Here is a 26,518-nt window from a genome sequence, read left to right as displayed (position 1 = left end):
GTAGCCCAGATGGAGGGGTGGGACCCAAACTCACAGTGATGGGGAATGTGGCCTGAGTGTGACCTGGGTCTCAGGCTGGGTAAGGAACTCCAAGAGCCCTCTGGGTCAGCTTCTTCTAGAGGCATGTGGAGTCTTGGGTCAGAATCATTCAGAAAACGCTCCTGACAGAAGGGAGGAGACTCCCACATTTAATATCACTGACCACCTTTGTAAGGAGTAGGTGAAGTGCTTCATACAGTAATTGTAAAGTGAGAACAGTAATTGTAAAGTGAAATATAAGTATTTAGAAAAGAAGATGGACCCCAGGTGGGTGGAAAGGTGGGGGCTCTTTGGTGTGCGATGGGCGGCAGGGGCGGCTGGTCCATCAGAAGCCCCCCAGGTTATCTGTCAGGAAGGCCAGCAGAAAGCGGCTGACGTGCCTGTCCACGATGATGGGGGAGAAGCCCAGGACACGCCGGGCCTTTGGCAGCACCTTGGAGTCTAGAACATAAGGCGGGAGTCTCAGAACCCACCAAAGATGCCTTCTCTCAGCCTCACGGTATTGCTAGGCCCAAACCAGAGTGGCATGGGGTCAGCACCACCAAGCAAGCCTGCGAGGCACTAACCCCACATGACCTTGGCAATTTCAGCATGGGCAAAAAGGGAGTGCAGGGATGGCAGGGATGCCCCGCTGGGCCTGGTGGGGCCTCTAGTCCACCCATCAGGGCCGTGACACTGGAGGCAACCTGAGGCTGGGGGATGCTCTGCTCCAGGCAGGGCTTTCTAACCCAATCCCCACTGCACTCCTCCTCCCACAAGGGGCCATCATCCTCTTGACCCCTGGGGGTGGCAGGTCACTGAGACCCATTACCACTGGGTCTAGCAGGCTTGAGCCCCACACTTCCTATCTCTCCTGAGTGTGGCCACTGTCCCACTCCTGGTGAGCAAACTGAGGCATGATGAAGCCAGGGACTCATGCCTTCCTGCAGAGCTGAGTGGGCAGTGTGCCCAGCTTGCATAGGAGCCCCCTCTGCCCTGGGGTCTCTTATGGGCTAGGCTGAGGCTGAGCAGCACCCACCTGGAGGGCAGCAGTAGATGAGGAGTGCCAGCCCTGCAGCCAGGCCGAGACAGGTCAGAAAGGCCATGGGTCCTGGGGAGGAAATAAGTGTCAGCAGCTACTTGTACCTCAGAGGGCGGTGAGAGGTCTTAGGCCACAAGGGACAGGCTAGAGCCCCACGCTGGAGTCAGCTGGGTGAGGATACCCCCAATGAGCACTTTGGGTCGGGGGAAATCTGTCCGTGGGAAGCCAAGAACAGAGCCCAACTTGGAGTGGAGAGGTCCCCAGGTGGAGATGGGGCCCTGGGTAGGGGGACAAGGGAGAAAGCAGGAGGCGGTTACCCCTGTCACTGAGCTCATGGCTTGCGGTGCCCGAGTCTAGCTCTGTGCAATCTGAGTTCTCTGGAAACAAAATCACAGGGTGCAGTTAGTTGTGGCTGGGCCGGGAAACCAAGAGGCTGATGAGGTCCCTAAGTCCTGGTATCACCCAGCCCCTGGCTGAGCTCTCTGGCCCCTCCTGATAGAGTAAGCACTGGGGAGGGGAACTTGCAGTTTTGGGTCCTCCCCTTTTGTCCATTTCTGGGACCTTGAGGTCCATGAAATAGGAGACATTATTTCCTAGTGGCCACGCCCGCCTGTCAAAGTTCTGACAATGTTCACATGTCAGCAGGGTGCTTTCTCTTCCCAGGCCTCCCCAACTAGCTAGCTGCCAGACAGCCCTTGAGGGCACCCATAAGCTGGATGGTGCTTGACTCCCAGCAGGGTCGTGGGGCCCTGACGACTAGCATAACATGACCATCCAGTGGCAGAGCTCAGAGTCAGTCCTGCGGGCCTGTCTTTGGGGTAAGAGACACCAGCCCCAGGTCATGGCTGAGTGGCCTAGGTGAGCCACCCTATCCCTTGGGGTTTCTGGCCTCTTCTAAGAATTGGGAGAGCAGCCACTTCTCCTGGGGACCAGGGCACAGTAGCCTCAGAACTGAGCTGCCTGAAGATTCCCTATCCTGTTCCCCACAAATCATAGGGACCCTCACACACCTCCCAGGCCCAAAGACAGGACCCTCTAAACTGAAACACACATGCCCTGAACTGGCCATCTAGGCCTGAGACTGTTCTACAGGGAAACCCACACCAGGGATCCACCTGGATGAAGGGGGAACACAACCATGGGGACCAGTTCACTCAGGCTAGTACAACCGTGAGCCATTGAAATCATAAAGGGAAGAGTTTCTACAGTGCACTGGGTTATAGATGGAAGAGGCAGATGCTACTTTTTGTGGAAGAGCTGGCACAAAAGAGACAGAAACACGCACAGAGAGACAGGGAGACAGAGCTATCTCTGTTACCAGAAATACTCTCTCTACTCTCTTGGGAGCCACACAAGATGAAATGTGGCCAATGGTAGTCTCTGGTGAGGGACTGAGCAGGATGATGCTGAGGACTGAGGATTGAAACATGCACTTACGCAAGGCATGCCGGCTGGGCAGGCAGCTGTGCAGGGGCTGGGCATGCATGTATAGAGCTCGGTAGAACTCCTGGCAATTCTGCTCACTGCTCCGCTGCAGATGGCCCAGGAGGTCACAGAGCCGCACACGCAAGGATGCCTTGGGGTTCCGGAACTGGAGGAATAAGGAACACAAAGGAAAGTCAGGCCTCAGGGGGACACCCAAAGGCAGCTGTGGGACAGATGTAGGTGGGCTCCAGGATTAGCTCCTCCACCTTCTCTGGCTCCAGCTTCCTTGGCAGGGGGGGATTCCGCCCAGGTGCTCCAGACACCCCTGGGGAGGTAGTGGCTGTGAACTGTGGCCTCATGGTGCCCGAAAATGTGCTGGGGTCACAGCATGGCTGCTAATTCTCGCACTCCCCATGAAGGTGGAAACAAGTCACCAAGAAAGGCAGCAGTGACATCATCCCACATGTGCGAATTTAGTGGCCTGCTGTGTGACTTCAGTAAGTCTCTTCACCCTCAAAGACTCGGTTTGTTCAATTGTAAAAAGGGAATAATAAGCCCATACTGTATAGGCTGTTGCAGGGAACCAATGAGGTGACGGTGTGATAACTTCTAGTAGTTTACAGTCTACAGGAATGTGATTTAAGTATTTAAAAAATAAATCAAGGGTTAAGGAGAAAAGAACTGGGTCTTTCTACATGTCTAATGGAGAAATGGACGGTCCTAAAGGTCCTGGACAGGGCACTTGGCATTGACCGCTAGGACCTGGAGGCTGTGGCCTGGTGCTGCCACCTAGTGACAGCATGCTGTTCTATATGGAACCCCAATTCAGTACCCAGGAGGAAAGGGACTGTGGCCAGTGTAAGTCCCAGCTGCTGAGGAGTTTCCTTTTTCTTGTACAAATGTCAAAAATGTTTCAAATTTTTTTTTACAATGAATGTGTTTAGACTTTTAATTACAATAGTAAGGTACAAATTTGAGCTCCTACTTTTTAACTTCCTATACTACTTTTATAACCAGTACCAGTTCCATGTGCATTCCTTTTCTGTTGGGGCTCAGCCTCACTTGTCCCCGAGAGAGGACCCAACCCTCCAGACATCCCTACATGTGGTACCATTTACCTGTGCCATGGCTGGAAGCTGCAGCTCCAAAAGGGCCCAGACAGTCACCCAGCTGGGAGGCAGGCCCTGTACCCTAAAGCCCTGGCTGGTCTCTGGCACCCATCCTCAGCCCCACACAAGAGCCAGAGAAGCAATGTAGCAGGCAAGGTCACCTACTCTTACCCAGTGTCCACAAACAGAATGGGCCAGATTACACCTAAAATGTTTGCCCATTTTGAACTTTTGGGAGAGACAAAGTAAAGAACTGTGTAGGGCCTGGCCTGTGCCCCTACTCCCATCCCCTTGCCCCCTACCAGGTTTGTCGCATTGTGGCGGGTTGTCATATATCTCTTGTGACATTTCTGGAAGGGGTCAGCAAACACAATGACATATAAAAAGATTTGAGACTGAGAGAGTTGATGTTCTGGGCCCAGGGTCACTGCAAAGAGACAGGTTTTCACCTCCAAGCTCTCCTTCCTCCTACTTTCTTTCAGCCTGGAAAGGAAGGAACAGTAGAGATGTGTCAGGCCCGCCCCTCAGCACCTTTTCTGCATCCTTGTTGCTGAGGATCTGGGGGTAGTAGCGGTTCAGCTGGAGGATGATCTTGTCCATCTGCTGCTCGCTCAGGCGCCCATGACCCATCAGGAAAGGCGTGTCCTGGACCAGCCGATCACAGTAGGTCTGCTCTGAAAGAGGCAGAGAGTGCAGAGGGCATGAGCCAGCATGGCTAGAGGAGGGCAGCAGGTCTACCAACAAGACACAGCCTTGGCAAGAACCTCTCGCAGCAAGGCCTCCATGCCCATGGGTGACACACCAGCTATAAGCACCTGGACAACTGTTGACATCCCAGCCTGCATGGGTCTCATGCACAGCCCAGAGCCCTCCATGTCTTCAGAAGATGGGGTAGGTGGGTGTGGTGAGCACTGTCCAGAGTACTCAAAAACAGAACAGAGCCTCTGCTCCCCTTCTTCTATGAACATAAACTCAGATGGGCTAAGAGCTTGTTGTTCACGAGCCCCTACAAGGCCCTCTGGACATATCCAGGCCTGAGGAAGGGCATACTAGAAAAGGCCTGACCCACAGCTTCCACAGGTGCCACAGGCTCAAGGTGGGCTTAGATGGCATGGCCACGGGGCCATGTGAGCAGCAAGTGGACAGGATCACTCTTCACTGTCTGCACAACCTTAATAAGCACCAAGAGCAGACCAGGGAGTGTGCCTGCCCAGGGTATGGGGAAAGGGTTTTTCTGTCTTTCATTTAAGAATTACTATTAAAATGTCATTGTTGCACCTTCTTTTCCATTAGAAATGTTCTTTAGAATGACAAGCCTTTAAAGATGAAGGGTGGGATAGAGGTTGGCAGGTGGGTGACATGGGATATCCAAGGGAAGATCCTGAGTCCCTGTGGCACCAGCTGCCTGAATAAGTGTACCACCTTACTTATGTTCCTGTGGCAGCTTGTCCCGCTTTCCGGTGGATACAGGGGCTAGGGGGTGGGCAGAGCTGTACATAAGTTTCTGTATATGATTGGAGTTAAGTTGGTATCAATTCAAATTAGATTGTTATAACTTTAAGAGGTTATGTATAATCTCATGGTAAGCACAAAGAAAATATCCGTACAATATTTTTAAAATGTGTTACTACAAAAAATCAACTAAACACAAAAGAAGGCAATAATGGAAGAAATGAAGGATAAAAAAGCTACAAAACGTACAGAAAAGAAATAGCAAAAGGCAGAAACAAGATTTTCCTATCAGTAAATGCAAATGAATTAAATTCTCCAATCAAAAGGCATTAGTTGGCAGAATGGATCTGTGATGTTGTGATTTATAAGAAATATATATTTGGTCTTCAGCCCACTTCCTGGTACACCAGCTCCTAAAACCCTGGAATTTCTTGACTGATGAACCATTAAGTCTCTTGTTACTCATAACAAGCCCCTTTCAACCTCACCTGAGTTTGTGTTATTAGGTGACTTGTAGAAAGCCCCTGAGTAACCAGAGGGTGGGAGCTGGTTGCCAGAAGAACCAACCAAGTGATTAGAGGGTTGCAAATTTCAGTCCTACTCCCAGGAGCTGGAGGTTGAATCATTCACTACACTGGGGAATATAATTTTCGTTGAGTTAGATCTGACACTTGTTTTTGACTAACTTTTGGCATCTGAATCCAAAAATGATCCCAGCTTTTCTCTATCATGTCAACTTTTTAATGTACAGGATACCCTCCCTTTGTCCCAAAAACCATACAAAATGTACATACAAAGGAAAATAAAGAAAAAATTACCTGAATATACTGTTTATTTAGTTATTTTATTTATATAAAGGCTATATATTGTTACTATAAGTCAAATTGTATACAAGTAGTAAAGTTCTGCTACCAAACATACATATTAAGGCATTTTATCTATTCAGATGATAGGCTAGGAAATGCCAAAATGAGATACTTGAAACAGTCTCCTTCAGTTGGCAAAGCTTTAACAAATTACTTCATGAGACTCAGTTTTATGTGCAGAGGTGGGAATATTCTTTCTGTCAACAAGTGGCTCATGTAGAAGTTTGGATCACCAGGTTTGAGGTCAGATCTTGAAGGCCAGTTTGACTCCACCCAATGCTTCTCATGAGTTCTGCTGTCTTATACAGAAAACAAGGATACTTGGTGTATCCATGTTGCTGACCAAGAAGGGAACAGACCATTTTAAGGTCAACACAGATGATCCAATTGAACTTGTGATATTGCAACAGATCAATGACTCTCTTTATGTCTTCATATTCTTCATGAAAACAAACTGAATGGCCAATTGGGACTGCACCAAGTAAATTGCCATTGTGGACACACTTCAAGCTCCACTTTGAGCTATCGATGAATAGTCGCCATTCAGCTGCATTCTAGATTAGAATTTCCAATTCTTCCATTAAACCATGTATGTTATGGGAATACACAAAGCCACCATCAGTTCGAAAGTACTGCAGAAATGCACTTTCTCTTGATCGAAAATAGGATACCTTCGCTCCTTTTTCAAGCAAGTTTTTCTCGTGCAGTCTTGATGCCAGGAGTTCTGAAGCCTTTGGGTATAGTCCCAAATCTCATGCCAAGTCATTCAACTTATGCTGATCAAATCCCTTATGAACTGAGTGATCTTCAATTTCAAAATCTTCATCGTTGCCGTCACTTAGTTCTTCACCATACTCCTGTTTTTCGAAAGAGGGTAGTTGAATGAAAACTGGCCTGGGATTTCAGCTTAATGAGGCACTGGGCGTATAGCTGATGGTAGACTAGGATACTCTATTTTACATTTATTTTTCTTGTTCTATCCTCACGTTTTCACTATACAAAAGTAACAGTCATTTGAATGATCTCTGGACTCTTACGAAACCATAGGTATACAAAATGGCAATTTATCACATGTTCCCTTTGTCCACATCCATAAACTCTTGACATACTGCTTGCACACCTTGTGAGGGGCCCAAGACTTATCTCGATCACCAAGTTTTACTTTAAAATATGCAAAATAGGCTTGCCTAACAAATGCGCTGATGTTTGTCCTTTGACTGGGAATGGTGAAACTGCCACAGATACAATAAAATGAATCAGGGTTGTTTAGGCACTTACGAGAAATAGCAGAGGCAGACATGATCTGAAGGAAAGGAAATAAGTACGTGTGTAAATAAAAAAATAAATTCTGCTAACTCATTGTATACAGACAAGAACTTGGACTACACTTCAGAATACGATTCACAATAGAGTGGCACACAACCTCTCACAACACTGTCTCATGTGTATCTGAATAACCTAGACAAGTATGAACCTGTCGCTGGTCTCCAAGGTCATCCCCCATCCCTCCCCACTCGAGGGAGGTTTGCGCTCAGCCAATAGGAGAGCACTAGTGCTTCTCTCGATCCATGCTCAATCCAGCCTAGAATGGTCCTGTTAAGATAAGCTGTAGAGAAAAACTTGACATGATAGAAGAAAACTAACTGCAGTTTTGAACTCAGCATGTCTATTTAAGTCTAAAACAGCTGAGAAATCGAACTCAACAGGAATTATGTTAAAAAGTTTTCCCTTGTGTATTGGCCAATAACTTCATTAATCATGCCTATGTAATTAAGCCTCTTATAAAAACCCAAAGGACAGTTTGGAGAGCTTCTGAGATCCTGGGAGGGTGGCCCACAAAGAAGGGGCCTAGAAGGTCTACACCCCTTCCCACATGCATTGCCCTACTTATCTCTTCCATCTGACTGTTCATTAGCATCCTTTTAAATAACCTTTGTAATAAATTGGCAGTAGTAAGTAAAATGTTTCCCCTGAGTTCTGTGAGCAAATCTAGTAAATGATCAAATCCAAGGAGGCGGTTGTGGGAAATCTAATTTGTAGCCAGTTGGTCAGAAACCGAAGGTGAAAACCTGGACTTATGATTGGCATCTGAACTGGGCACAGTCTTCTGGGACTGATCCCTTAACCTGTGGGATCTGATACTATCTCCGTGTAGATGGTGTGAGAATTGAGTTAAATGTAGGAAACCCAGTTGGTGTCTATCAAGGAACTGGACAATTGTTTGGGGATGAGGAACAAACCCCACACATTTGGTAACCAGAAGTGTCAGAAATATTGATGAGTGGAGGATTTGGCATAGAAGTAGAGAAGAAACTGTTTTTCTCTCAGGATGAAAAAAAATACACGGTATGACTCAGTATATGTTGTCTTCAAAAGACTCACTTTAGATCTAAAGACACAAGTAGAGGGAAAATGAAATGATGGAAAAAGATATTCCATGCAAATAGTAACCATACTAATATGAGAAAAAAAATTTAAGTCAAATATTATCAGCCCTGGCTTCTGTGGCTCAGTGGATTGAGCATCAGCCTGTGAGCCAAATGTCGCTGGTTTGATTCCCAGTCAGGGCACATTACTAGGTTGCATGTCAGGTCCCCAGTTGGGAATTATCATAGGAGACAAAGAAGTACACTATATAAAAGGGATATTCACCAAGAAGATAGAACAAAAATATTATGTACCAAATATCAGAGCTCCCAAATTCTGCAAACACTGGCAGAATTGAAGGGAGAAACAGACAGCTTTATAATAATAGCTTGAGACTTCAATATACTACTTTCAATAACAGACACAACAGACAGAAGATGAGGAAACAGAGAATGTGAACAGCTTCATAAACCAATGACACATAACAGACATTTAAACAATACTAACCCAAACAGTAACAGAATATACATTCTTCTCAAGTGCATATGGAACATTCTCCAAGATAGACCTCAAAACAAGTTTTGCCACAAAACAAGTCTTAATAAGCTTAAAAACATTAAAATTCTACAAAGGATCTTTTCTGATCACATGGAATAAAGCCAAAAGTCAATAACAGAAGGAACACTGAAAAATTCACAAGTATGTGAAAATTAAACCAATGGACCAAAGAAGAAATCATGAGGGAAATTAGAAGATACCAAGACAAATGAAAAAACACAGCATATCAACAGTTAAGGGATGCAGCCCTGGCTGGAATGGCTCAGTGGATTAAGTGTCGGCCTGTGGACCGAAGGGTTACTGGTTTGATTCCCAGTCAGGGCATGTGCCTGGGGTGCGGGGCTGGGCCCCTAGTTCGGGGCATTTGAGAAGCAACCAATGGATGTTTGATGTTTCTCTTGTACACTGATGCTTTTCTCCCTTTCTCCCTCCTCTCCCCTCTTTCTAAAAATAAAATAAATAAAGTACTTTTTTAATTAAAAAGAAACTTAAGGGATGCAGTGAAAGCAGTGCTGAGAGGGGAATTTATAGCTGTAAATGTATATAACAAAATAGATGATCTTAAATCAATAACTTAATGTTACACCTCAAGGAATTAAAAAAGAGCAAACTAAACCCAAAGTGGCAAGAGTAGGACATAATAGATTAGAGTGCAGGTAAATGAAATAGGAAAAAGTAAAATTATGTGTTTGTAGATAACATGATCTCATATATAGAAAACCCCAAAGTTAAAAAAAGAATACTGTTAGAACTAATACATTCACAGCAAGGCTGCAAGATACAAAATCAAAAGATAAAAATCAGTTGCATTTCTATACACTAACAGTGAAAATCAAAAAAGGAAAACACAATCCCATTTACAGTAGCATCAAAAATAATAAGGGATTTCTGGCCAATATGGAGGCCTAGACAGACACGCTGCGTCTCCCTCCACAACTAAGAAGGAATACAACTACCTCAAAACTAGAGACAATCAGAAGTTCCAGAAAACAGAGCTGCATGGAAGTCCAACAAACAAAGATATAAAGAAGAAATACTCATCCAGACAGGTAGGAGGGGTATAACCGGGCAGAGAGGACACGATATGGTGGCAGCAGGAGCAGCAGCGGCAGGCTGGCAAAAACACAGGCACACGTTTTAAAAACTCAGGAGGGACACCTGGGGAGCACTCCCAGTCCCCGACCAGACTGCACAGCTCATGGTCCCAGCACTGGGGAAAATAAAGCCTCATTGCTTCTGACTGCAAACCAGTGGGGTTGGAGTGGAGAAAGAAACTGCCGATCTCTCAGCAGAGTCTGCTTGTTTAAAGGGTCCCCACGGTCCTAGAATGTCTGCAGATGCAGAGCAATAGCTAGAGGGGCGCCAGTCCCATACGGAAGTGGGAGAGGTGCCTGGGAAAGGAGTGAGTGCTGAGCAAGCGGCATTGTTCCCTCTCAGACCCCTCCCCAACATACAGTGCCACAATGTGGTGAAATGGGTCATGCCATACAGAAGAATACCTAAGGCTCCACCCTTACAACATAACAGGAGCGAAAGCTCTACCTAAGACAGAGAGGCAAACAAACACAGGAGCCTGTCAAGACAAGAAGACAGAGAAATATGGCCCAAAAGAGGGAAGGGATCAAGGTTCCAGTGGGAGAACTAAGCGACAAGGAGATAGCCAACCTAACAGATGAGGAGATAGCCAACCTAACAGATGTAGAGTTCCAAACACTGGTGATAAGGATGCTCAAAGGCTTGACAGATATGCCTGAGTATGGTAAACGCATAAGGGAAGAAGTGAAGGCTATGCTAAATGAAACGAAGGGAAATCCACAGAAAACCAATGGTGAAGGGAAGGAAACTGGGGTTCAAATCAATAATTTGGAACATAAGGAAGAAAAAAACAGTCAACCAGTTCAGAATGAGGAAACAAGAATTGAAAAAAATGAGGAGAGGTTTAGGAACCTCTGGGACAACTTTAAACGTGCCAACATCCAAATCATAGGGGTGCCAGAAGGAGAAGAGGAAGAGCAAGAAATCGAAAGCTTATGTGAGAAAATAATGAAGGAAAACTTCCCAAATTTGGCAAAGGAAACAGACATACAAGTCCAGGAAGCACAGAGTGTCCCAAACAAGCTAGACCCAAAGAGGACCACACCAAGACACATCATAATTTAAATGCTAAAAGTTAAAGATAAAGAGAGAATCTTCAAAGCAGCAAGAGAAAAGTAGAGTTACCTACAAAGGGGTGCCTATAAGACTATAAGCTGATTTCCCAAAAGAAACTTTGCAGGCAAGAAGGGACTGGCAAGAAGTATTCAATGTGATGAAAAGCAAGGACCTGCAACTACAATTACTCTATCCAGCAAAGCTATCATTTAGAATAGAAGGGCAGATAAAGTGCTTCCCAGACAGGGTAAAGCTAAAGAAGTTCATCATCACCAAGCCATTATATAAATGTTAAAGGGGCCTATTAGAAAAAGAAGATCAAAACTATGAACATTAAAATGACAACAAACTCACAACTATCAACAACTGATTCTAAAAAATAAAAACAAGATCCAACTAAGCAAACCAGAATAGGGAGAGAATCATAGGTATGGGGATCATTTGGAGGGTTATCGGCTGGGAGGGGGAAGGGGGAGAAATGGGGAAATGGTGCAGCGACTAAGAAGCATAATTGGTTGGTACAAAATAGACAGGGGGAAGTTAAGAATAATATAGGAAAGGGTGAAGCCAAAGAACTTACATGCACGACCCATGGACATGAACTAAGGGGGGTGGAAATGCTCGAGGGAAGCGGGGATACTGGGCAGAGGGGAGCAAAGGGGAAAAAATTGCAACTACTGTAACAACATAATAAAAAATATATACTTTAAAAAAAAAAGAACTGAATGCAGGGACTCAAACAGAGACTTGCATATCAATGTTCAGAGTAGCATTATTCACAATAGCCAAAAGGTGGAAACAACTGATGGATGAATGAGTAAACCAAATGTGGTATATACATACAAGGGAATGTTACTCAGACTTAAAAAGAAAGGAAATTCTGACACATGCTATAAACATAGGTGGACACTAAAAACAGCATGCTAAGTTTAAATAAGTCAGACAAAAAAGGACAAATATTGTGATTCCACTTATATGATATATCCAGAATAGGCAAATTCTAGAAACAGAAAGTAGAATGGTGATTATCAGAAGTTGGGGAAATGAAAGAAATGGGAGTTATTGTTTAACCTTTTAGGTGCCATGCGTAATTCGAAATTTGGATCAACATGAGAAAAAGTTCTATCAATATATTACCTGAAGTACAAAAAAAGAGAACAAAACATAAAATATGAATTATTCCATTGTTATATACATTTATAGCCCTCAAAAAAAAAAGTCACTGGGAGCGACGCTGGCACTTTGAGGGAAATTTGTCAGCATCACTCACAGAGACATTGGCACTCAAAGGATTAATGGGGATAGAATTTCTGTTAGAGATGATAAAAAAAAGTTCTGGAAATGTATTGTGGTGATGGTTTCACAATATTGTGAATGTATTTGAAGCCACTGAAATAGTTAAAATGCTATCACACACACACACACACACACGGTAAATCGATAATTAAACTGTAGTTCATGTATACAATAAAATATCGTCGTCGGCAGCCGTCCGTCTCGAGAGACGATGGTGTAGCTTCTTAAGAGTCTATCTGCACCGCCGAGAATGGCTGTGCAGTCCGACTCGGGAGTGACATGGTAGTATCTGTCTCCTCCCGTGTTGAATCGACATCTTGCGATGACGCTGAAGCTACAGAGCCTGGGCAGGGTAATATGGAGGGTCTGCTGTTGCCCATGCAGCAGACCCCCCCTCTCTTCGCAGCTGAAGGATCCAAGGGAAAGACGGAGTCAATACAGCTTGGCTTCAGGTGCGCCGCAGGAGTTGCCGGTGTTGACTACAACGTCAAACCGCCTTAGGGACTCCGGCTCCGGATTTTCTGTCGGGGTTTACTCCCTTAGCCTTTCCCCTGAAGAGGTATGCCGCAAGGCAGCGGAGGTTTTTTGGAGTCAGAGTTTTCCTTCTCTGATGTACCCTGACTGGAAGATCGAACCAGCGACACTTAGCTCGCAGGCCGACGCTCAATCCACTGAGCTAAACCAGCCAGGGCAACAATAAAATATAATTCAGTGATAAAGATCTATGAATTCACAAAGACATAGAGGAAACTTAAGTACTTTTTAAAAAATTTATTGATTTTAGAGAGAGAGGAACAGAGAGAGACACACATCAACTTTTTGGTTCCACTTATTTATGCATTCTTTGGTTGATTCTAGTATGTGCCCTGGCAGACCCACACCTTGCTGTACTGGGACAACACTCTCTCTCACCAATTGAGTACCTAGCCAGGGCTTAAATATGTATTTCTAAAAGTGGAAGATGCTAATCCGAAAAGGCTACATACTGCATGATTCCAACAGAAAATGCTAAACTATGAGACAGTAAAAAGATGAGTGGTTGTCAGGGGTTAGGGGAGAGGGGGTGTTGAATAGATGGAGCAAAGGACTTTTAGGGTAGTAAAACTACTCTGTATGACAGCCATGGTGAATACAGGACACTAAGCATTTTTCAAAACTGAAAGAATGTATTATACAACACAAGGATTGAACCACAATGTAAACTAGTTAGTACTAATCTATCAAATTGGTTTATCAAGTGGAACAAATGTACTACACTATTGCAAGATGTAAATACTGAAACTGAAGCAGGAGTGTGGGGGAGAATGGATTCTCTGTACTATCTGCTCAATTTTCTATAAACTAAAATTGCTCTTAAAAATATCTAGTAATTAAAAAGAAATCCTATTTGGAAATTCCAGTGTTGAATTTTACAGAAAAAATGGGGGTAACAGAAAGCAGATAAATCCCTGAGTTGGGTGGGGTTACCTGGGAAAGAGCACAAGGAAATTTCTGGAGTGATGGAAAAGTTCTGACTTGATTGGACCTGGGCTAGTAGTTTCATAGTATATATACTCATCCAAACTTACCTAATTAATCACTCAAAATCAGTGCATTTGCTTCTAAGTAGTTTATACTTCAGTACAGTTGATTTTTTTTAAATGGGGTCACCACGTTGGAACAAGTGGGTCTCCTCCCTGATTTCCTCTGTGGGGCCAACTAAATAGACCATTTTCTTCCTCATCTCCTCTCTCTCCCATTGCAAGCATATCCTGGTTGATCTTTTTACCCTAGAATACAAATTTCTAACTTTTAAATTCTCCCAGTCCCTGAAAATCTACCTGGGAGACCGAGTCGCCAGCAACCCCATCATGGCGAGAAAGCTGCACATGGGATGCTGAGGGACCTGCCACAGCGACATGAGCAGGACCCTCCTGCCATCTGGCTTCAGCACTCTCTGATTACGGACGGAGTTAAGGACACTAGCCAGAGTGTGCCCCACTGCCGGCCATTCTATGGCCTCTACGGAACAGATAATCTTCATTCTTCGATCAACGTGAGCACAACCACCACCACCCTTTTCAGCTAGAGAAATGAGAAACAGTAAGTATACCTCAGCCAGCTAGGGAGTGATGGATCAAGGTTGGGATCCAGCCACAGTTTTGGGGCCACTTCTTGACATCCAGAATTCTCACCCAACTAATTGACATAACTAATTAACTGTGCACTTAGTTGCATCAAGTTTGCTCCTAGCCAGGCGCAAGGCCATCTTGTCCAGTATGTGCAGCTCTGCACAGGGCCAGCACACAGTAGGCGCTCACTAATGAATGGATGTAGGTCTGCAACCCAAGGGCGAGGGCTATTGGTGGTCCTTGGCCAGCACCCTGAAGCAGCTCCTGCGAGCCAATAGCAAGGCAGGACCTCTGCTGCTGCCAGCTGTGAGTTACCTGGAACAGTGGCACAGCCCATGGGATAAGGCTCCAGGTTATGCTGCATCCTGTGCTTCCTGTGGTTGCTATAAATTGTGCATATAAATCATACCAAGTGGCCAGCCACTGGGAGGCTCCAAAAGGCACAGGAAAAAAACAAAACAAATCAAAACTTTGGTCCTAGGTCCTGATAAACAGTCCCAGATGGTTTTTACAGGATAAAGGAAAAATGCTCTGTTACAAAATCTACCAGAACTTTGCCAGCTGCCTTTGCCAAGCCCCACCCCCCTCACATTTGTGCCTACCTAGCACCAGACAACAGACTCCAAAACTGTTAGCCCTGCCTGCACTAGTGGCCTGGTGGAAGCCGGCCCCACCTGCCCTCACCTGGCCCCTAAGCCTTCCCACATGGCAGTCCCCAACTGCACCACACTGCCCAGGATTACCCACCCCAGGCAGAGCACTATCCCTGTGGTTCCTACCTGGCTAACATGTTCAGCTCACTGGCGTCCCCTCAGCAGCTCTCCTGAGTTCCCCCGGCCCCTGCCCCACTGCAGTTCACACACTTGGACTCCAACCTCCCCTCCTGGATGCAATCTCCCAGAACTCCCTCCTGTCTCAGAGCCTGACCTGGCCTTGGGCATGGAGGAACAGAAACTGCTCATTCTCCAGCACACCACAAGGCAGGGACTGGTTCCACAGCAACAGTAACAGCTGCAGCAATATATGGCTAGTCCCTTCCCTGTGCAGACACAGTGGGTCCCATGCACTCACCCCACAGCCAGCCTCAGAGGCCCCAGAACCAGCATGAGGCAGGCCCATGTCAGTGCATAGGAACAATGAGCCATTGATGACAGGCCTGCAGCCTTGCAGAGCAGCCCATCTGATGCTCCGAGACCTGTGCTCTCTAGGCCTCAGTTCCCCATGCCAAAATGAAGGGCTGTTCGGGGGTGGGGGCCGGGGGCGGTGGGCAGTCTCTAGAAGTCCAGCATACAAAGATGGCAGGGAGAGAGAAGATTAGGGTACCTGGAACAGACACAGCTCTAGTCCCAGCTCTGGCACTTGGTACCTGCCCATATAGGAAACAGCAGGATGCTTGCCTCTCCAACATAAAGAAAGAAGAAAAAAAGTGACACTTAAACTCCAGCCACTCCTCAGCTGTAGTCTCTTATCTTAGCCATTTCTCTCTAGCCCCTGCCCTGAGAGAGCAGGGGAGAAGCAGGGTGGCCATTCTAAGGCAGAAACTCTTAAAAGTCACCTTTGTAACAGAAGTTGGCCAAATATTTGTAAGAAACTGCAAAAGTTAAATGAATGGGCCAGACAGAACAATTAAAAAACTCAAGAAAACTAAAAAAATGTATCTTAGGAGAAAGGAGGAAAAACAAAAACCTCAAAAATATGCAGAATATCTCTACAAACCTAGAAACTTTTAACTGCTAGATACTGAGTTTGAGTATAGTCCTTCACAGTGTGGAAAAGAACAAGGATTGAAAGCATGTTACGGTTAAGCCTAAAGAAGTAAAGGGTATTTAGAATGTTCGTGAATATGGTAGAAGGTCTGTGGAAAATCGTGATAATAAAAAGAAAACAGTTATGGAAGTTTTAGACCTAAGAAAAGGAAACCTCAGCTGCTTGTGTTCTGATTTTATAAAAGCGTATTTTAGTCTGTTCTGTTGTGGAATTCTCCGTATCTGTTTTTGACCAATGAAACCTAGAAAAGGTCATCTGTAAACCGGTAGGGGAGACTGCCTTTTGTCACCTGGAACCCAGGAAGGGTCATTCAGGGCTAATGAGTGTTCCAGCCTGGGCAAGTATGTCTCTGCCAAGGGCACGTCTCTAAGAGGCCAGTGGATATACTGGTGAGAGAATGCCTAGCTTTCTGTGTTTTGGAATTATTACTCTGTTTACATTCTGAAAGGAAAAACTGAGGTTTCCCAGGGTAAGTTAAAACTTCACATGAAAGAAAGGGAATAAGGAAAAGTGTAAGGCATGAAAATAAAAAAGCTTTGTTAAAAGTTTGTAAAAGTTTTGAAAAGAAATTGTATGGTTTTAGTAATACAAAGTATGATGATGGAAATGCAGTTTTGAAGGACAAGGATTTTCCTTTACATGTTTGTATTTTTCTCCCTATCTAATCCCTCCAATATTTGGCATTCTAAAAAAGTAAGCAATGACATCGGTTTCTTTGCATAAAACTAATAAGACCAGTTGCTAATGGTGCTTTTGTCAACCAAAGCTTTGACTGAAATGTCATGCCTAAAGGAGGCATGCTTAGGCACTGGTTGTTACCAGAAAGCCCTGGGGAACGGGAGTTGACTTTCAAGGCTAATGAAAGCCAAGGAGAAAAAAGACTGATACCCCGGTTGGCTGATACCATGACAATCTTTCTAGGGAAGGAACAAAGGTTGCTTTCCTAAAAGATGGCTAGGAGGAACCTTAAGGCACAATGGAAAACATAAAGAACTTGCAAAAAGCATGGGTTTTATAGGCAAGGCCAGATGGCAGGTGTGTAGCTCAGCTTTTGTGCCCAGAAGGACAGACTGAAAGTCAACCTGAAGATTCCTAGTGTGACTTACAGCAAAGCAGACTTAAAGATGATATGTAATCAATTGCTGCTCTTGTTATGTTTATACAAATAGGCAAAATTAAAACCAGACTTAATGCAGTCCCTTTAATGAAAAAGAGGGTAATCTTAAGGAGAAAAATCATAATTTGAAGAAAATCACAATGCTCAGCAGTAGACTATAAACTAATGCAGCTGTCTTTAAGTTTGTTTTCATTTAGAAGTTAAAACTGGGTTTGTAACATCATCAAAAATGTTCAATCTACAAGCAAGGAGGACCTGTCAAATTGCCACTGTTAAATATCATTCCAGCAAAGGCCCTGTGACTGGATGTCTCCACAGTCTTACGGATTCAGAGACTGGTTTGTGGGTTATGTTGTGTGAATTAACATGTGTGTTCTTCCTTCTGTTTACATAGGGCATAAGCCTATGATCTCATTACCTGAGTAACTGTCTGTACGTATAGGCCTCACTTAAGAAGCCCATCTGCATCGCCACCTTCTGAGATTCCACGGTTTGGCTGAACTAAATGGTTGGGTTAGTCAAGTGTGGGGCAGTCTATGGGCTTCACTTTAAAGCTGACTTCTCTCTTTCCGTCCCATAGCTTGGACAGAAAAGGTCCAGAAGTCTGAGAAGAGGAAAATCTTCAAATATTCTCCTCAGCCCAAACTAAGTTTAGAGGGCAAAGAGCTTTGAACAGGTGTGACATGCCTTGCACACCTTCTGCCAAAAAAGTAAATTTTTTTCCTGATGTGAGACATTAAACATTAATCCCTGCCTTTTGTCATCTAGTGGTTATAATTTTAATTATGCCTTTTAACCCTGTTGCCAAATCTGTTGCCCCCAGAATACAACAAAGATGCCAGTTTGTCCAGCAGTGCCATCCCTTGAAAACCAAGCATGCTGCTGCTCAGGGACAGCCAACTGACCCGACCCAGACTTTACAAAATCCTTCCCCATGTGGGAAGGCCACCCTCATTCCTACTCTACTAGGGATTTCTAGACCCAAGGGTAAATAGAACTACGGCTGTGTTCAGCTTGAAGCAGTCAGAGGAGCATGCTATCTTCACCCATTGTCTTTTATAAGATTATAAAGGGTCTTAAGTCTAAGAGGGGGAATTGTTACAGAGAAAAGTCCCCCTAAAATTCCCCAGAGCCTGCAGTTGGGGGATGGGGGAAGAGAACAGCTTTTGAGATGCCTTTGCAAATTATTTACTCGTTACAAAATACATGAAAAGCAAACAGCAGGTTTCATTGGCCTTACCACTATATCACAGGTAATTAACAAAAAAGAGGGAGATGTGGCAGACTGGTATGTATGGTACAGAGGGCTGTAGCCACTGTGTGGAGCCAGGACCGAAACACAGGTCCATAGCCTTAACCAGCTGGCAAACGTGCCCCACATACCATACTGCTGGTCCCACATTCCCAGGGGTTTTAGAAGTAGAAACGAAATGCAATATACTCTTTGAAGCTAATGAAGCCTGCTAGCTCTGTGTAGCCCCAAATTCTTATCAGAATGTGAAAACAAAATGTTTAAGTAAAAGGAGACACCTAGAGTTTTATTTATGCATAGACGCCCCACAGTCTTGCTACTTATCTCCCCTATGCTGATTTGTTTCCCTTTGTTATTACTCCCAACCATTTGGTGGAGGTCTGCATGCTGACCCTGTGCATTTCCACATGTAGCAAAGCCAATAGTAACCCTGAGAAAAGAGTGATCAATGATCTCCTATGAGAGACATTCACCCTCCTCTGTCCTCAGACAATTCGTTTCTGAGTCAGTTCTTTCATCCGCAACGAGGGACCTGCAGGACAGGTTAACCTCACACCTGCCCAATCTGAGTTTTTGTTTCCTTATCCACATATAGATACGACATTCTGTATATCCCCACATGGTGCTGCTGGATGGGAAGTGCCCACTGCAGAGCCAAGAGCATGTTAGCTGCTCAAAAATGACAGCCACGAATAAGAAGTGTTCAGAGAAATGACCAGAGGAATGACAGGGGAGTGGGTGGCAGATGCAGTCTCTTCTGGTCCAGTTTGGAACACTGGTGTCCTAGAAGTCACCAGGTTCCAGCCCATGAAATCTTATGTGTGCAGGACCCATTCTGAGACTCCAGTGAGTTCTGGGAAAAAAGGACAGGAACTTCTGGGACCTCTCTAAACACCTGGTGCACCCCTAGGTGACTTCTGTCCTGCGAGGCAGAAGACTGGGCCCCTCACGGATGAGGTGTAGCTTCTGCGAGCCCCCACATTCCCTGACCATGGGTCCGTCACTGGCCCATCATCCCTGGGGCTTCTCCAACAGGGAATGGTCCACAGAGCAGTGTGACCCTACTTGGCTGGGGTCAAGAGGGAAGTGGAAGCACCAGCTCAGAGAGACGCCGGGGGTGGGGGGGCACTGCTGGACTGGAAAGAGTTGGAGGGACTGGGGCAGCCCAGCGTGAAGCTCAAAGCCTTAAGGGGCTCAATCTGTGTGTCCAATTCCCCTAGGCCTGTCGCTAGGCTAGGAGTGCAGCCTGGAGTCTCCGGGGTTCCACACACAGCCCAAGAACACAGCGCCTGTCTGGCCTCCTGGTCAGGTGGCTGTGAGGGTGGAGTGTCTGTATCTCCTACTGAAGGCACGGTGGGACCACAGTATTTCTGACACCGTTTCTACTTTCACCCCCGCATTCTGTCGGGAACTTTAATCACCAGAGCACCTCCCCACCCACAGCTGCGCATCCGGTCTCTATCCCCCAGAGCCATCCAGGGCCTGACCACGCCCCTGGTCCGCCGTAGTCTCTCCGACTGAGGAGGCGGTCACGGGCTCGCGGTTACTGACAAGGTCATTGGGCCAACGCAGCGAGGTGCGACCCCTGGGGAGACACTGAGGCAGAGGCCTGAGGGCCACCAGGGTCGCATGCCCTTCCCGGAACTGCAGGAACGACCGCAGCTAGGCCCACGCTCACCTGTCATGGCAACGCTACGGCGTGAACCCGACCACTACTGGATTGTGCCCCCGCCGCCGACTGACAGCCCGGAAAGCTCCGCCCCTAGCGTCACATCGTCGCTTCCTCAGCCCTAACCCGGCCCTCACTGATGCCCCTCATTCCTGTTAGGCCCTCCCTCAGCGTCCCTAAGCCCCGCCCCTCACTGAGCCTCCTCTAGCTTCCGCTACGGGGTCTCCATAGCCCTTAGCTCCGCCCCCAACTGAGCAAAGGCTCCAAGGTCTGAGCCATTAGCCCTGCCCTTCCCACTACGCCCCGTCCCCGACGTCAGCTACGTGGCAAGCAGAACCCTGAAACCCGCCCTCACTGAGCCCCACCTTCACTGATGTTCGCTGAATTCTTGCCACTGCCCTGAGCCGTGCCTTTCATTGAACCCCGCCCGCGCCACCTACTAAGCCTGCAGGAGCCTTGAGTCAGGACAATGGCTGTGGTGTCCTCAGTAGCCCTGAGCCCCGCCCCTCACTCGAACCTCGCACTCAGCCCTGAGGCAGCGTCCAGAGGCCCGGCCCCGCCCTGCCCTCGTATTGGCTCTGTTCTCGTGTTGGTCCTTCCTTCGGCCTCACCTCGCCGGGCTGCCTAGATGGGGTCTACCCGGCTAAACGCGGCCGCGAATAATCAGCGGCCTGGCCGAGCCCCACCGCGCCCTGCCCGCGGAATGAGTAAATTGAGCCTCGGAGAGGAAGTGATTATCCCAAGGTCTTGAAGAATGTCAGGTCGTTATGGGGAACAGGGCCAGGCCTGGAGCGTCCATACCCTGAAGGGATCCACGGGAGAGGGCAGAGCATGCGCACTCGCAAATCCAGGGGAGGACTCGGACTCCACGGTATGACTAGGGTGGGCACAATCCTCTCCGGGCCCCGCATCTGCAAAAGGGGGGGTGCCAGCTTGTCGGTGAGACCCTAAGAGGTTGTTTAAGTTGCCTGAATCTCAGTTTTACAGTCTGTGAAATGGGTGATTTGGGGCCCACTCCCTCTTCTGTCACAAACCTGGGCTTCCAGCTCTGGCGTCCACCGCAGGAAGCCCCCAGTCCCATGATATGCGAATGAGCAGGGCTCCTGCCTCTACAAGGAGAGCTGTGGTGAAAAGGGAATGCAGGGCTTTCACGGTGGCCATTGCCAACAGGGTTTTGGTTTTACGCCTGGTTCCTTCTATGCCTGTGCTGGCTGTTCCCCCATTAGTATGTTCTCATTTGAGATAATGGGTCTGGACATGGAGTGGGGGCCCAAACTCAGTTTTCACTTCTTGGGTAGCACAGGGATGCTCAGGTCCCAAAGTTCATGCGCTCCCTACCCCATGACTGTGCCTCATTTGTCCCTTGTAAAACTGTGGACCTACCATCAAAGGTTTGTGCAGTTGAGGCATCCAGAGAATGGGTGCAGTTGCTTCCTGGAAATTCCAAAACCCTTGGGCTGAATCGTGGCAGTCACTACCTGAGAGCCACCTCCTCCCCAAACAACGAGGGTGCACCTGGCTCCACTTCCCCACAAGGCCCAGCCTGAGCCTTCCCTCCTTGGGAAGCCCTGCAAGGCACCCCAGGAGCCTCTGAGGACGGCCTCTTGTGCACAGTAGAGCTTAGCCTGAACCCCATTACCTCTCATTCTTCACCCTGTGTCATGACTCCTAACATTTACCTCTCAGTTCATTTCACCCTCTGAAAGTAATGTCAGTGCCATAAAGGTGGGATCTGGATAGACAAGAAACAAACACTGGGGACAGCAAGGGGATGGGGAGGGAGGGTTTCCGGGCCCATTCACCTTTAGGGAGCCCAGTCCCGTTCCCAGGTGACCATCATTCCACCTTTACAGCTTCTGCCACAAGATGGAAGGGGAAACAGGCACGCAGAGGTGTAGTTCCTTGCAGGAGTGGACCTCCAGGTTCAGGATTTGCTACAAGGACCCCCAGAGCTCACTGACAGCCCAGTGCCCCTGAGATGGGCACTCAAAGCCAGCAGCTGTGGAAGCCTGTGGCGCCAGCTAAGCTACCAGCCTGGATCCCTACCCCAGGCAGCAGGTGGGTACACATAGCACCTTCAGGGTCAAAGGGTGGTCCCCAAGCACTTCCCTCCTTGGCTGAGGGGCACAGAGCACAGAGACCTCCCCTCTCACTTGCTCCTCTGCCACAGAAGTGAGTGCTTGGGCCTGGAGGCCCAGCCATTCACAGCGGGAGGGCAGGGGATCCTGGGAACCCTCCCCTGTTTCACTGAGCACTGTGGGTCTCACACAGGGAAGGGACTGGATCCCCCTGTGCACTGTGCAAACTGAGGTTGCTCCCCACCTGTCTCTGGATGTCACAGATGCAGTGGCCCTCACCCCCACCCTGACAGCCTCCATCTGTCTTTGGCTTCTTTCATGTTTTGTAACCATGGCATGCTTTATCTCAGTGGTTCTCAACCTTCCTAATGCCGTGAAACTTTAATACAGTTCCTCATGTTGTGGTGACCCCAATCATAAAATTATTTTCGTTGCTACTTCATAACTGTAATTTTGCTACTGTTATGAATCATAATGTAAATATCTGATTTGCAGGAGGTATTTTCATTGTTACAAATTGAACATAAATAAAGCATAGTGATTAATCACAAAAAAAAATATGTAATTATATATGTGTTTTCCGATGGTCTTAGGCGACCCCTGCGAAAGGGTCATTCGACCCCCAAAGGGGTCACGACCCACAGGTTGAGAACCGCTGCTTTAACTGATCAAAAAGTAAATACAATTTTAAACCACCAGGAAAAGCTCATGCATTGGGTCTGCACTTGCTATTCCCCTAATTTTCTCAGATCCCCCTTTCTTATTGAGGCCTGTTTTCAGCCTCCACTCCAACAGGTCATCACAGTCAAATAGCAAACAAGAAACCCCCAAAATTAATAAAGAACTCTTAGAAATTAGAAAGAAAGAGGTCAATACACCTGTGTTCTGAGAAAGAGGAAACCACATTAAGCTGCTCAATTCCATTCATAATAAGAATATAACATTTCATGAATCCATCTGGCACAAATCTAAGGGTCTGATCAGACCTAGAGGAACACCCTGCCACAGGGCTTTAACCTAGTCTCCTGGTCCTGCCCCATGGGCATTTCCTGCTATCTCTCTCCCCACTGGAACATCAGTTCCCAAGGAGAGGGGCCACTGTGGGCCTCAGACTCCAAGATGATGCCATGATCATCATATCCTGGGTCACATTTTTCTGTAATCTCCTATGGCAAATCAAGCTGGTCTGTGCAACTGGTGAAATGTGGCAGAGGTGATGGTGTGCAACTTTTGAGGCCGGGTCATAAAGGACATTCTGGCTTCTGCCTTTCTCTCCTGCGTCATTCACTCCGGGGAGCCAGCCACCTTGTCATGAGGAGATCTCTGTGTAGGGAGGAGCCAAGGCCCCCAGCTGGCAGCTGGCACTAGCTGGCCATGAGGGGGTAAATCAGATGGAAGTGGATCCCCAGCCCCAGTCAAGCCTTCAGATGAGACCACAGCCTCAAGAGAGGCCCCACAATGAGGCCTCACCCAAAACTGCGTGAGGCAATAAATGATTATTATTTCTGAGTCACTGCATTTGAGTGCAACTGGTTACATGGCAGTACATAACTAATACAGTAGACATCTGAGCAGAGGCCTAGCTAAAGTGAGGGAGCTAGCCACATGATATTTGGGGAAAGTATTTTAGAGGAAACAGTGCATGCAGGAGCCCTGGGTATGGATGACCTTTCTGTGTTTGAGGAACAGCCAGCGTGGCTGGAGTGGAGTGAGCAGGAGGATGAAGTCAGGTGGTGATGGGTGGGTCATGCAGGCCAAGTAGCCAGGAGCCCTAGTCTGAGGGATATGAGGGGAGGACATGGTGATCTGTTCTGATTCATGTTTTTAAAACAACCTGTCTATACAAAATAATTGAAAGCAAGTTCTCAAAAAGATATTTGCACACCCATGTTCATAGCACTATTCACAGTAGCCAAGAGGTGGGAACAACCCAAATGTCCATCAACAATGAAAGGATAAACTGTGGTAGAGCCATGCAATGAAAAATTATCCAGCCTTTAAAAAAAGGAAGGAAACTGGCACATGCTACTACAAGGATGAACCTAAAGACATTATACTCAGTAAAATAATCCAGTCAGAATAGAACAAGTAATGTATGATTCCACTCATGAGGTTCCTAAAATATTTGATTCATAGAGACAGAGTAGAAAGGTGGTTGCAGGAGCTGGGAGAGAGAGAATGGAGAGTTAGTGCTCAACAGAGCTTCAGTTCGGGAGTATGAACAAGTTCTGAATGTGGATGGTGGGTACGGTTGCACAACAGTGAGAATGTACTTAATGCCACTGAACTTTACACTTAAAAATGGTTAGATGGTAAATTTTATGTATGTTTTACCACAACAAAAATAGCAAGGCTTTGATAACTGTATGGCAATTGACTGGGAAGTAGGGGTGCTTGAATGGAGGCAGGGATACCAAGGGGAGACCAGGAGGAGGTTACCTACAATGGTCCAGGTGAGAGGAGATAGAGGCTGGAACTAGAGTGGTAGTCGTGGAGGAGAGGAGACTGGGTGGGTTCCAGATGAATTTTAAGGTTGAGCCTAAAGGACTTGCTGCAGGATTGGATGTGGGGTCTGAGAGAAAGCGGAGTCAGGGTTTTGGGCCTGGGGGAGAGGAGGGAGGTAGTTGTTCTCTTGTAAGCTGGTTTCAGAAGTCTGAGTACAGCCACATCTCTGCTCAGACAATAGAGTACTAGTCTGCACTCAGGCCTTAGGAAAATGACAGCTCCGATTCCTGTTTCTTGGGACACTTACCCTTGAATCCCAGCCACCATGCAGGAGGTTGCTCAAGCCATATGTGGTGTTCCTGCTGAGCACCCCAGCTGAGGTCCCAGACAGCTAGAGTCTACTGCCAGACTTATGAGTGGAGATGCCTATGGAAGATTCCATTCCCAGCTTCTGCTAACTGCACTCATGGGGGAGAAGTGCCAGCAAGAACCGACAAAAACAGGAGAGCTGATGATAACCTAGCAGCTGTGGTTTTAAGCCACTGAGTCAAGGTGACTATCTGGCAGTGAATAAATGGGACATTTAGGTAACCAACTGCTGAGGAATTAACTCATGAGGAACAATCTTTCCCAACCACTATCCTCCAAATGGGGATATTCTGCCTGGTAATGAGGTATCCTTTGTGACATCTTAGCCCAGTTCTGCTCAGCCTCTTTTGGAGACAAAAATGACACCACTTCAGTATTTAAGGCTGACTGGTGTTTACTCTGATAACTTAGTGTCATAGCTACTGAAAATAGCAGCACCATATGTGAAAAAGCTATGCTGGTCTCAGAGGATAACATGGTTGGTAACAGTGTTGCTCTCCCCTAGCTATTCCCTCTTCCTTCCCACACCTGGGAGAGTCACCTTCCTGGTCCATGAGGTCAATGCAGGCAACGCATCATGCACAAAAATGATGTATGTCCCTCCAGATCAGATCATGCTATTGTGTAGTAAGCCCCTGGGCAGCCCTTCTCCTCCCAGAGATCTTGAAGGTGTAACCACATAGAAACTTCATTTCTTTAATATGACCTTTTCTCCTTTCCTTCCTTTTGATTCAAACTGGCCTCACCCAGCACCCTGACTCACCTGCCTCCTTTTCCCTTGCATGTGTGTTCCCTAAATCATTAAGCCCTCAGGACCATGAGGTTCTGAGCAGCATCAAGCAATCTTAGGAACAAAACCTTGGGTCTCTTGACTCCAGAGACTGAGTTTGGTCAAACTAGAGATAAGATCTAGGCCTCAGTTGTGTTTCAGCTCCAGTCCCAGAAAAACACTAAAACCAGATGAAGTGATGCGTGGCTGACATCAGGATCAGGTGCACTGATCAACTGCCTTCTACTGCAGCACTCAGTAGAGACCACAACCCTGACCATGACCCTAACTTCCTTAGTCACCATGATCAATGGTTTCCTCCCTATATAACCTGTCTAGCCCTGGAAGCCATCAGGGAACAAGGTCTTTGAGCATTACCTGTCTCTGGCTGTGGGCCACTTACTAAAAATAAACCCTTGCTTTCTTTGCTGCAAACTCCTGTTAATGTTTTATTGGGTTTTGGTGTGCGCAGATGGACCCCTTTCATCTGGTAACAGAGCCGTGTGTTGAAACAGATTGCTCCATCAGTCTCCACTGAGCAGAGCCCCTGCCTATCACACTGGACATGGAAGGAACAAATGAAGTTGTTCAAACCTCTTTGAGACTGGTGGGGGGAGGAGGTTGTCATGTACTGAGTGTTCGTGTGCTCCAACACCC

At 46.8% G+C, this 26,518-nt stretch overlaps 1 protein-coding gene across 2 annotated transcripts; it reads right to left on the bottom strand.

Moving 5' to 3' along the window:
- Positions 1 to 162: 162 nt before the first annotated feature.
- CARD19 (caspase recruitment domain family member 19) lies at positions 163 to 20,373 on the bottom strand. Of its 2 annotated transcripts, XM_090273950.1 has the most exons (6): positions 20,210 to 20,373; positions 4,126 to 4,268; positions 2,498 to 2,651; positions 1,378 to 1,437; positions 1,058 to 1,129; positions 163 to 480 (listed from the first exon to the last, which is right to left on the bottom strand). In XM_090273950.1, exons 1-6 carry the CDS (start codon positions 20,214 to 20,216, stop codon positions 365 to 367), a joined length of 552 nt encoding a protein of 183 aa, XP_090130076.1. In that variant the 5' UTR covers positions 20,217 to 20,373; the 3' UTR covers positions 163 to 364. The 2 variants fall into 2 exon arrangements, with proteins under 2 accessions (XP_090130076.1, XP_090130077.1); XM_090273951.1 differs by lacking the exon at positions 1,378 to 1,437 and having other exon boundaries at positions 20,210 to 20,372.
- Between the last annotated feature and the right edge of the window lie 6,145 nt (positions 20,374 to 26,518).

Source organism: Furipterus horrens, unplaced genomic scaffold (genome assembly GCF_987537825.1).
Source record: "Furipterus horrens unplaced genomic scaffold, mFurHor1.1.pri manual_scaffold_4, whole genome shotgun sequence".
NCBI lineage: Eukaryota > Metazoa > Chordata > Mammalia > Chiroptera > Furipteridae > Furipterus > Furipterus horrens.
Note: the sequence above shows the minus strand (reverse complement) of the source record. Positions and strands in the feature narration are given on the sequence as shown.

Bases quoted from the DNA above. Each gene is read 5' to 3' on its own strand.
- CARD19 (XM_090273950.1), bottom strand. The intron at 2,652-4,125 runs GTGCTGAGGGGC...TTATTCCTCCAG, and splicing joins GCAACAAGGATGCAGAAAAG to TTCCGGAACCCCAAGGCATC. The intron at 1,130-1,377 runs GTAACCGCCTCC...TTTCCTCCCCAG, and splicing joins CCATGAGCTCAGTGACAGGG to GACCCATGGCCTTTCTGACC.